Source organism: Bombus bifarius, unplaced genomic scaffold (assembly GCF_011952205.1).
Source record: "Bombus bifarius isolate JDL3187 unplaced genomic scaffold, Bbif_JDL3187 scf7180000008296, whole genome shotgun sequence".
NCBI lineage: Eukaryota > Metazoa > Arthropoda > Insecta > Hymenoptera > Apidae > Bombus > Bombus bifarius.
The window spans coordinates 211,770-222,935 of NW_022884575.1; the positions used below are offsets into that span (position 1 = coordinate 211,770).

Here is an 11,166-nt window from a genome sequence, read left to right on the forward strand (position 1 = left end):
AGTTGTTATCTATTTTTATCATTTACTTTAACAAATAAAACGTTTCTGTTCAAAAATTCTTCGTATATTTGAATTCTGGTTAAATAATAAGTAAATAAAAATAAAGGACTAAATGATATAGTATTGTAAATATTTACAAAAAATAATATGTTTTATAAGAAATGCTCTCGTAATCAAAAAAATTCTCATTATCCTTGAACAATCTTTTTTATAATTATGCTGTTCCTTGCACAATAATTCTTTTCCTGCATTTAATGCTTTATGAAATCACATTCCATACTTTTTAGTGAAACATGTACATGATGGAACGTCCAATCGCGTATTTAACGAGAAAAGAAGTAATATCCAGCTGTCACCGTTTACACAAGTATTATATGATTATTTTTGTACATAAAATTTTTCTATTTGATAAACAAGAATATTTTTCAGTGAAAACTTAACTGAGGAAGAAAACAAAAATATATATGGAAAATGTAATAACTATTGGGGACATGGTCATAATTATACAGGTAACTATTATTGCTATATTAATGTTCACAATTTCTCATTATATTTTATTTTAGTGGAAGTGACTGTATGTGGACCTGTAGATCCTGTAACAGGTATGGTCATGAATATATCAGATTTAAAATTATTTATGAAAAAAGTGTTAATGGATCAACTGGATCATAAGAATTTGGATAAAGATGTACCTTATTTTAAAAATACTGTTTCTACTACTGAAAATGTAGCTATATATATATTTAATGAACTAAAAAGGATTATGCCTAACTCAGATCTTTTATATGAAGTCAAGATCTACGAAACTGACAAAAATATTGTTATTTACAGAGGAGAACAAAAATAAAATGTTAAATTGGTCTAAACATATGTTAATTTAAATAACAAGGTTATAAAAAGAAAAACACTAACTCGATGTTACCTTTATTTCTCTTTTCTTACACAATACAATTACAATTACAATATATTACAATATTAATTCACACTTCAAGAGAATAAATATCTTGTACACTATCTTAATATTGCATTTTTACAGACCTTACTAATTTATTAATCACATATATTTGTACAATAAGTAATAACTAGATTAATATCACAAATTTAAAAAATGAATAAATCTATCTTCGAATTAAGATAGATAAATATAAAATGTGTATATTTTTTCTTTGTAAAAACGCTAGTACAAAGTTAAATTCTTTAAATAAGTAAAGTAAATAGTATATTGCGTTTTAAATTACTAATTATTTTTAAATACAAAACAGCCTTCATAATATTGATGTTGATAATTATATATTTGTATTTATATCAAGTTTAACATAACTTCTAATAGTTACATATGGTATACCAAGTTCAAAATCATTCTTTGGCCAATACTTTAGTACTGGTGATTGCTGTGGCTTTTCCTCTTTTACAGAGAAATATGCAAAAAGTACAGCTGCTGTGTAACTTGCAATAAAAATAAATAAATGCCAAAGTGCATGTAAATAAGGGAAATTCAGGTTCAGCCAAGTATCACAAAATAAACGATCATTCAGCCAACAAGCAACTGCTAATAACCATACAGCACCACATCGTAAACCCAATCTATAAACCCTCATTGATTTTGTCCTTAAGAAAAGCATGCATGATGATATAATTAGAGATTACAACATAAAATCTTATATAGATGTTAATTAAGAATTTTACCTTTTTAATTCAATGATCATAAATCCAAATGCAGGTATACCAAGACTCATTAAAGCAAATGCATTTATTGCGGGATGTATAAATGACAAGCCAGTTGCAATTAGAGTTGGTAAAGTTGCACATATGGCAAGAAGTTTTCTATCATTATGTAAAATATTTGGAAAATACCTTCGTGGAAGAAACATACAAAAACCAGCCATATATACCCATAAAATTGCTAATTCATCTAGCAATTGTCCTATGACAAAAAAACAAGTAATTTTTATGTTTTTATTTATGTTCTATAAATCTATGATATATTACTACTTACCTATAAGGGATAATGTAGCATGAAAATATGCACTACTAAGACCTACTATCATCAGTAAGAACCAAATTATATGAATTCCAGGATTTACGAATCGACCATAATCTCTAAAGAGATGCATTAGAACAGGTGGAAGTAACAAAAATACTACATTACTTAGCTGTGAATAAAAATATTTTTAGTTTAATATTTTAGGAATTTATAAGTTCTATAATTTTAAAAAGAAAAAAGAATTTTGTTTATATCATTGTACATACAAACCGTATTCATAAATTCCGCAATACTAGAAGAAATACTATAATTGCGTTCACACCAATCAATTGGTGAACTACCAGCTTCAAACGGTTTCCACATATCGAAATATATATTTTTACCTGATTTTTATCAATATAAAAAAGTATAAATGTAACATTTGTAATCTATAATCTGTATAAAAAATGTATAATTGTAATAATACAGAAATGAGTCACTAAACTATTTTAAGTTTATGAAGAATATGCAAGTCAAAGAGAAATGTTTATGGATTTTTTATGTCTCTCATACCTTTTAATAACACATATTGTCATTTCGTATCACTTTTATATGCATTGAGGATTTCTATTATATATGCAAAGCATGACACATATCTATTGCAATTTGCAGACAAATTGCAAACAAAAGATGATTAACAAATATATATATATGTATTTTTCGCGCGATTAATCAACATTATGTCACATACATGTTTGTGTGTTTGTCAAAAGTTGAAGACAATGATATTTACGCTTACGCTTTAAGCTGCTTAAGAATGCAACGGTTAGAAATACATACATGTACTTAATTGATGATACACATTAATAGATAAATCTTTTAAAGATATTGATCTAACGAAAGAGATCTTCACAGCTTTTTCGCGATATTAGAAACGGTTAAAAATGTTTAATACTAAATAATTTTTTCAAGGAATTTGATTCTGTATTTATGTTTCTGGATTTTCATACATCTATAATTTCTTTTGTAAAAGTTGGTACCAGTTGATACTATTCTACTACTGTATAATCTACTACCTTGTCTCACGTCTCGATGGACATAATATAGTTTATATGTATAGTTTATATCACACATTCAACATGCAATCCACGCGGAACTATTCATGTGCAGTGAATGTTGACAATTTTAACAGTTAATATATGTGATATATAATCGAAAAAAGGATTTAATTTATTAAAATTGTATAACTTAGTAAAATATATACAAGTTTATTCTTTTCGAATATATGAACAACATAATAATAAACGTAAAAATAGTGTTCTAAATAAAATTATTGTATTTTTTGCTCATAAAAATTTCATTTTTCAATAATGAGTTTTTGTATATACGAATCAGACATTATTATATGTAATAATGAACAAATTGTAATGTATAATATTGAAAATGGTACAGAAACAACTATTTCTTTACCTAAATTGCAAAGTGATAAAAAAGTTGATTTGCATAACAACGTAAACAAAGAAACTTCTCACACGATTACCAACGTAATGTTCTCATATGATGGAAAATATTTCTTTGTCTATACAAATCGTAAGCAACTATGTTTGTATGAAAGAAAAAGTCAGAATCTTGTGTTAAATAAAATACTTCCTAGAGCTGCCAGCAAAGTGCAATTTACTCCAAACAACGACATAGTTGTTGCTGATAAAACAGGAGATGCTTACCTATTTTCTAATAAGCAGTCTGACAATGGGGTCCTACTTTTAGGACATTTATCAATGTTACTTGACGTATTAATTACGGAAGATGGAAAGTACATTATTACAACAGATAGAGATGAAAAAATTAGAGTGTCTATGTTCCCAAATTCATATAATATTGTATCCTATTGTTTAGGACATACAAAATTTGTAACAAACATTTTGGAATTACCTCATGACAAAAATGTTTTAATATCTTGTGGAGGAGATGGAATGTTTATATTATGGGACTACAAGATTGGAAAAGAATTATTATGTATTAATTTTCATAATAAAATATCTAAAAGTGATATTGAAAAGTTTAATGAACAACTTCATAATTGTAACTTAGAAGAGTTTGTTGATGTTTTACCTGTTAAACATTTAAAGCTTTTGGCACTTAATACAACTTCATCTTTAGCTATAATGAGCTTTTATAATAATACGTTATTATTAGTATACATAATTAATAGCACATCAAAATCAAACTTTGAAGTAGTATATGTGCAGTCTATAATTGCAGACAGCGAACCAATAGAATGTTATCTGTACAAAAATAATCTATGGATATTAAATGAACTTGGATTTAAAATATATGAATTTAAAAATAACAATTTTATACTTACTGATGGAGCAGATTATAAAATAAATAACTTAAATAATTATTGGAAAACACTAAAAAAAGATTTTACTCAACAAAATTTATTTTCAATCCTGTATAAAAGAAAATATGATAATGTGCAAGAATATTTACAACGGAAAAAAACGCGTCTTACAAATTCAATTGATGCATAATCAATTGCATGTAACATTATAGCAGATATGAATGATTTTTATATAGAAAAAAATATAATTATAAAAAATAACATTAGATTGAAATAAAATGTTTAATAGAAATTTCATACATATTTTCATTATAAAATACAAATAGTATTACAATAAAGTAAGATAAGTTTATTAATCCACACAGTATTTAGTAAATGAATTGAATTTGAAATTTCATGTAATCATTATATGTATATAAATTAAACAGGCTTGTAATCTAATTTTGACTCAAGCTTCTTATTATCTGAGACTTTCCTTACTGCTTTCATAAAATCTTCTTGTATTACATATTCCCTTTCTAATCTTATTGCGAATAATCCTGCTTCAGTGCAAACATTTCTTAAGTCAGCACCATTAAATCCATCTGAAAGCTTAACTACTGCTTCATAATCTGAAATAAATTTAAAATGATTAGGAGCGTCTATAAAACGAAAAAAGAAATTTTGTTGAAGTAAAGATAAAAATTACCAATTTCTCCATGCTTAGATATAGGACCAGCATGAATTTTCAAAATTTCTAAACGTGCTTGTTCATTGGGTAGTGGAATTTCGATTTTTCTGTCTAATCTACCCGGTCGTAACAAAGCTGGATCTAAAGTGTCTGGTCTATTTGTAGCCATTATCATTTTAACTTGACCTAAAGAATCAAAACCATCCATTTGATTCAACAATTCCATCAAAGTTCTTTGAATTTCTCGGTCGGCACTTGTACCTTCCGAAAATCTGCGTCCACCTGCATAAGAATAGACAATTAAAGACATTTTATTTTTTACTCTCCTCCTTCCTTTTTTTCTTACGAACAATAATATTTATACCAATTGCATCAATCTCATCCATAAATATAATACAAGGTTGATGATCTCGTGCATAATTGAACATTTCTCTAATTAACCTTGCTGATTCACCAATATATTTATCAACAATAGCACTTGACACAACTTTCAAAAAATTTGCATCTAACTGACTAGCAACTGCTCTAGCCAATAATGTTTTTCCAGTTCCTGGTGGGCCATACAAGAGACATCCTTTTGGAGGGGTGATACCAACTCTTTGAAATAACTCAGGATTTAGTAATGGTAATTCTATAACTTCTCTCAGTTCACGTATTTGTTCACTTAAACCACCAATTGCACTATATGTAACATCTCCAGGATCTTCATGTGACATATTATAAACTAATGGGTCAACCTAAATATATAAATAAACATTTAAAGTTTACTGAAATATGTAACATTGATTTATGGCAAAATAAATTTTACCTCACGGGGCAAATAACGCATTATAGTAAGAGTAGTCATGTCAAGGGCTACTCTTGTTCCAGATTTCAATTTATTTTTATCAAGTTGGCGCCTACATCCAACAACATAACGTGGACCATTTGTTGCTTTTACTATAACTATAAATAAAAACCTATGTGTTTATATATATATTATATATAAGGACACCTTTTTATTTTACTCAGAAACTTTACTTAAACTTACACTTTTCTTCTGTAAGTTGTTTCAATACTTCTCCGACGATCTAAAGTGTAAATACATTACATTTATAATAGAAAATACTAAGAATCATTAAAAATAAGATTTATAACATACCTGACCAACACTTTGTAATGCTTTCAAATCACTTTCAGATTTATCATACTGTTTTGTTAAATCTTTGAGATGCTCTCTCACTAAAAAGATAAAAATATGGTAAAAGTTTATTAAATCATGTACATAAATATAAATAGGTTTTTTAATAATAATAATAATCCATGTATGTAAGATTAAGGTTAAGTATTCCAAATTTTGTATAGAAGTATAACAAGCAAAATCAATATATCTAATAGATTTAACTTACTTTCCTTCAAACGTGACTCCACTTCTTTATGTTCTATAAGCTTTTTTCGATAATCTTGAAGGGCTTTTTCCCTAACCGAATCCACGGTGGTTGCCATCTTTACTTAATTTGCTGTCTAACTGTCTCAGGCAATGTTTCTATGAACACCGTGTAAGCTGTAAGGCCTGTGTTATGTGCATATAGTTATTTTGAAATATTAATTTCAGAATTTAATAAGATTTTATCCGAAATATCCTTTTTATATTCAATAGTACTAATTAAAGCTGGATTTAAATTAATTATTTACTGCTTTTATATTGTGAATCCTCTTTTATTGCAAATGTTACTATGTATACATACACAACTTATTTACTGAGTTATTACTTAACTACATCGACTCAGCTGTGACTTAACCTATGTTTTTTAAGGTATCTTGTATCTTGATAGTTTTTTGATGAAATCAGAAAAAAGATTGTATTGGAGTCAATGAAATTAGAATGCTAACTTTAATAACTAGATCTTATGCACTCAAATGTGCATATACAGCTACATCATGTAGAAAAATATTGAAAAGAAATTATATGGAAAATCATCCTTATAAACATATTCATCCCTGGAAATCATTTAGACAATTTTCGGATGATCTTTTAAACAATATAGTTTATAATAAAGGTAATACACTTAACATAAACTTATATCTTCAGGTTTCAAATTTTAATTTTGATTTTATAGATGGATTAGTAGTATTGAATAAACCATACGGAATAAGACGCAAGTCTCCTAACACAAGCACAATACATATACGAAATAATCTACCCAATGGTGTAGATTATACATTAAATGATGCTTTACCTTATATAGCTAAACAATTGAATTATTTAAATTTAACTATAGTTAGATGCCCTGAAATGTAACTACAAATCATTTATTGATAATTGTTAATAGTGTGTTTCTTATTTACATTCACAATTACTCTTGAAATTAGGTATATGAGTGGTATTACATTATTAGCAGCAGATGAGCGTGTTCATCATGCTATAGAACTTGCATGTGCTCGTTCTCACTTTCAAACAAACACTTATTGGATAATTACAGTCGGTATACCAAAACAATTGAAAGGTCAGACCCGTTTGGGAATGAAAGTAATTTCAAATCCTGAATTTAAACACAGAAAGGTAAGTTTATCAAATACTGTTTGAAAAGAAATTATATATTACCATAAAAAAAATTTCAGATAATTCTTACGTCATCATGGTCTCATAATGAAGAAAAGTATCGCAAGATAAAACTGTTAAAAACACAATACGAGGTGTTATCCAACTCTACACTTAATTTGTGTTCTTTAATTGAATTAAAATCATCTACTCATAGTAAAAATGCTCTTAGAGTGTTTGCTACTACATATCTGTATGCTCCAATTCTAGGAGATAATATTTATGCATCTCGGATTCAGAAAATAGGGAATACTTATGTAAGAGTTGACCCATTTCTTAGTAGTCCTGGATTACCAAAATTGGATATAAGACTTCTGCGATTGTTAAATGTAAGGCATAATCAACAAGAAATTATTCCTGCTCACATTCACTTAAAGTCAGTAGTTCTACCACAATTTTTTGGAGAAACTTTAACAATTGAAGCTCCTTTAATGCCGCCTTTTGATTGGACATGTAAACAGCTTGATTTTAAATATTTAATGCCAATAATGTCTTATAAATCACAAACAGCATTATAAATACCATGATTTAAATATGAGTTTTTTTATTTTGTAAAATCATATTTCTTAACCTTATATATAGTATTCTAATATATTTATTTAAGAAAACAATATAATTATTTAGTAATGACTCAAAGTACAATATTTAATGACTAAGTACGTATTTGCCTTTCAATATTCTTCTCATAAGAATTTTCCGTCCACTTAAAGTTGACATCCTTGTATCCCATCCATGTCGTTTAATACGACGACGCTCATTAGGACGGGGAAAATGATACCTCATTCTAGTTCTACTCAATATAAGACCCCATGGATTGGTTATTATTGAACTCAACGATGCAAGCCGCCTGTAAAACAGTATAACTAAGAAAAGCACACCGATTTACTTACATATTATTTCGATCAAATATACTGAATAACATCATACGGAAATGTTTGACATGCACTGGAGAATAAAGTGCCTATCATATTGTAAAATTTTTAAAAGTAATTTTATACTTTAACTTATTATAACCACAAATTAGGTATTATTCGGACACCCAAGTCCTACCAGAGAGCGTTGTCTTTGCACCTGAAAGTTGTATGTGCTAAGGTCATTTGCTATGGAGGCAAATACGAATCGGTTCACATGATCGTGTTTCAAATTAATACATCATGTTTATGATTTTTCATAATGTAGCATGTAATTGTAATTTACAACATGTTACAATACAAACAATGTAACATGTAATTTATTTGTAAAGCTAAAGTGACAAAGGAATCAATTTAACAACTGAATTAAAAATCTAAATTTTTAGATAATTTTTAACGTTTTTAGTATAACCGTGGTATATAACCAGAGAGGAACCTGCTTTATGGTATAATTTTCAGCAGTTGCGAATTCTACCACTAGGTGACTTTTGCTTAGATATGCGAATACAGAGACGAGAAGTGGCTGCGGAATTACACGATGGCACAAACAAACAAAGAAGATTGCATCCATTTGTATCATATATATGTATATAGAATGTATATACACGCAAGTTTAACTAGCAGTAGACAATAGCAGCAACCGCAACAATCACGTTTTGTTTATCTTTACTGACTCTCTCATTGGATGGAGTATAGTCGGCAGCCAATAGTTGCAGTCGCAGCAATCACATTTTGTTTATGTTTACTGCTTCGGCTTGTTGTATAGATTATGACTACGATCGCATAAACGATTACATTATATAATTATATGATCGTGAATTGTATCTCACTAGTGGTTATAACGTTAAAAGTTTATTGTTTATTCTTAGCTGAATCAATAACGTTGAAAGCAACAAAAATAATAGAGAAATTTTCAGGCTATACCAGAGTTCATCTCTGGCTATACATTAAATAAATTTATCTCATACCTTCTCATACATTGTATATGTATGTGTATAATTATACAGTCATTAATATTTTTCTGAGGTTCTAATTCTAACGTATATGTTGCATCAAGCAGTGATTTTATTTATATGAACGATAATTCTTTTCACGTGAAAATGAGTCTCGTTGCATATGGAAGTAGCGATGAAAGTTCAGACGATGAAAGAAGTAATTGCAATACCGAAATCGAAAATAGAGTTACTCCAGAGGTTACAGTTTTACACACAAATCACAAGTTATATTTACCTACTTCAGAACACAGTATATTTGCAGAAAAAGGTGGTGAAAATAGTATTAACATAGAAATACCTAAGACAAGCGCATCATTAGAAAAAATACACTTTGATAAGTTACCTAAACCCAAAAGTATGATTACTGAAGCAAAGGATGTCACAGAAGAAGATGATATACCACCGAAAAAGGAAATTGAATTTAAATCTGAGAGACCAATAAAAAGGAATCGAGTTCCAGTTAAAATAACAGTGCCGTCTTTATCTGAAGTAAGATAAAATTTTATCTCTATGTACTTCTCTTATTTCTTGTGAATCGATACATTGTTTTAATTGCAGTTTAAAGATGTTGCAAAGGAAAATGAATTCAAATCCAATAAAGTTGAATCATCAAGTGTAAGTATTATGTATGTATAAGAAATAATTTGTAATGAATGAAATTAAAATTCATGTATAATTTCAGAAGGGTAGTAAACTTTTAGTATTGTTGCCACCACCTAAAGGAACTGAAGTCAAAAGTACTAATAATTTAGTACCCAGTGTTATTAATAAAGTTGTTAAAGAATCTAGTCAAATTACAGTTCAACCTAGCAAAGATACATATATAAAAGATTCAAATAGCAGAAAACTCATAAAACCTATTACAACAAAAAGTTCCATAAGTATAACTTATGATTCAAATTCTGACGATGAAGATGACACAACCATAGGCAGTGATAGTAATTCTGTTACAGATTTCTTTGCACTAACAACAGCTAATACTGTTTCATCTTCCACTTTACCAGATTCCTTGAATGTTAATGTAGAATTAAATAACTTTGATCTAGAATTTAAAAATAATCCTAAAGAAGATAACAATTTACCTAATTGGTCCACTGGTAATTCTGATATAGTTGTAACAGAAATGAGTATTAATGAATCTCAAAAGACATTAGTGAGTAACGTCATGAATTTACCAAGAGAAGAAATACTATTAAAAAATAAGACAGAAATAGGTCCAAAATTACCACTGCCTGAACAAGAATATAATGTAGATTCAGAAGGTAATGTGGCTTTTGATGATAAGGCTATTGAGTACCTCTGTGGGAAAAGAGGAGTGAAACGAAAATCTAAAGAAATTGAAGAAATAAATATTATAGAAATAAATGGAGAAGATATTAAACCTGATGAAAGGGAATGGTTAGTAAAAGCATTAACAGAAGAGCCTGTACAAAGACCAATATCTATGCAAGGTGGGGGAGTAAGTTCTCAGTCTAAAAAGAAACACCAAATAACATACTTAGCACATCAAGCTAAGGCAATGGAAATGGAATTGAAGAATCAATGGGCACAAAATAGGTTAACCAGAAAACAAACACAATCAAAATATGGTTTTTAAATATAGAAGACTTCTATTAGATATGTTTGTACATACAACATTTTTTCTTTGTTATTGTATAAAAGTGAAAAAGTTATAAAGTAAGATATTGATTAACAATACTGT

The 11,166-nt window shown here is 28.2% G+C and overlaps 7 protein-coding genes across 13 annotated transcripts; 4 read left to right on the forward strand and 3 right to left on the reverse strand.

Moving 5' to 3' along the window:
- The first annotated feature begins 24 nt into the window (after positions 1-24).
- Positions 25-905, forward strand: LOC117212411 (6-pyruvoyl tetrahydrobiopterin synthase). 2 transcript variants are annotated; one of them, XM_033457237.1, is made up of 3 exons: positions 25-367; positions 418-509; positions 564-905. In XM_033457237.1, the coding sequence occupies exons 1-3, from the start codon at positions 294-296 to the stop codon at positions 845-847; spliced, it is 450 nt and encodes a 149-aa protein (XP_033313128.1). In that variant the 5' UTR covers positions 25-293; the 3' UTR covers positions 848-905. The 2 variants fall into 2 exon arrangements, with proteins under 2 accessions (XP_033313128.1, XP_033313129.1); XM_033457238.1 differs by having other exon boundaries at positions 30-367; positions 430-509.
- Positions 906-1,259: 354 nt separating this feature from the next.
- LOC117212405 (alkaline ceramidase) lies at positions 1,260-3,452 on the reverse strand. Of its 4 annotated transcripts, none has more exons than XM_033457230.1 (5): positions 3,434-3,452; positions 2,255-2,367; positions 1,997-2,153; positions 1,687-1,924; positions 1,260-1,608 (listed from the first exon to the last, which is right to left on the reverse strand). In XM_033457230.1, exons 2-5 carry the CDS (start codon positions 2,345-2,347, stop codon positions 1,287-1,289), a joined length of 810 nt encoding a protein of 269 aa, XP_033313121.1. In that variant the 5' UTR covers positions 2,348-2,367; positions 3,434-3,452; the 3' UTR covers positions 1,260-1,286. The 4 variants fall into 4 exon arrangements, with proteins under 4 accessions (XP_033313121.1, XP_033313118.1, XP_033313120.1 ...); XM_033457227.1 differs by lacking the exon at positions 3,434-3,452 and adding an exon at positions 3,040-3,112; XM_033457229.1 differs by lacking the exon at positions 3,434-3,452 and adding an exon at positions 2,537-2,904 and having other exon boundaries at positions 1,269-1,608.
- LOC117212400 (tRNA (guanine-N(7)-)-methyltransferase non-catalytic subunit wdr4) lies at positions 3,095-4,600 on the forward strand. Its single transcript, XM_033457217.1, has one exon. It carries the CDS (start codon positions 3,334-3,336, stop codon positions 4,495-4,497), a length of 1,164 nt encoding a protein of 387 aa, XP_033313108.1. The 5' UTR covers positions 3,095-3,333; the 3' UTR covers positions 4,498-4,600.
- On the reverse strand, positions 4,571-6,525 carry LOC117212398 (26S proteasome regulatory subunit 10B). The gene is made up of 7 exons (XM_033457215.1): positions 6,366-6,525; positions 6,119-6,198; positions 6,008-6,047; positions 5,786-5,922; positions 5,342-5,714; positions 4,996-5,259; positions 4,571-4,918 (listed from the first exon to the last, which is right to left on the reverse strand). The coding sequence occupies exons 1-7, from the start codon at positions 6,460-6,462 to the stop codon at positions 4,728-4,730; spliced, it is 1,182 nt and encodes a 393-aa protein (XP_033313106.1). The 5' UTR covers positions 6,463-6,525; the 3' UTR covers positions 4,571-4,727.
- Positions 6,526-6,621: 96 nt separating this feature from the next.
- On the forward strand, positions 6,622-8,093 carry LOC117212401 (mitochondrial RNA pseudouridine synthase rpusd4-like). 3 transcript variants are annotated; one of them, XM_033457219.1, is made up of 4 exons: positions 6,622-7,016; positions 7,077-7,254; positions 7,330-7,519; positions 7,579-8,093. In XM_033457219.1, exons 1-4 carry the CDS (start codon positions 6,842-6,844, stop codon positions 8,074-8,076), a joined length of 1,041 nt encoding a protein of 346 aa, XP_033313110.1. In that variant the 5' UTR covers positions 6,622-6,841; the 3' UTR covers positions 8,077-8,093. The 3 variants fall into 3 exon arrangements, with proteins under 3 accessions (XP_033313110.1, XP_033313111.1, XP_033313109.1); XM_033457220.1 differs by having other exon boundaries at positions 6,622-6,772; positions 6,862-7,254; XM_033457218.1 differs by having other exon boundaries at positions 6,622-7,254.
- Positions 8,094-8,152: 59 nt separating this feature from the next.
- LOC117212413 (39S ribosomal protein L34, mitochondrial) lies at positions 8,153-8,629 on the reverse strand. The gene is made up of 2 exons (XM_033457240.1): positions 8,486-8,629; positions 8,153-8,405 (listed from the first exon to the last, which is right to left on the reverse strand). The coding sequence occupies exons 1-2, from the start codon at positions 8,524-8,526 to the stop codon at positions 8,204-8,206; spliced, it is 243 nt and encodes an 80-aa protein (XP_033313131.1). The 5' UTR covers positions 8,527-8,629; the 3' UTR covers positions 8,153-8,203.
- A 450-nt stretch (positions 8,630-9,079) lies between these two features.
- On the forward strand, positions 9,080-11,162 carry LOC117212396 (proline-rich protein PRCC). The gene is made up of 4 exons (XM_033457207.1): positions 9,080-9,456; positions 9,530-9,953; positions 10,023-10,079; positions 10,147-11,162. The coding sequence occupies exons 2-4, from the start codon at positions 9,543-9,545 to the stop codon at positions 11,059-11,061; spliced, it is 1,383 nt and encodes a 460-aa protein (XP_033313098.1). The 5' UTR covers positions 9,080-9,456; positions 9,530-9,542; the 3' UTR covers positions 11,062-11,162.
- The last annotated feature ends 4 nt before the right edge of the window (positions 11,163-11,166 follow it).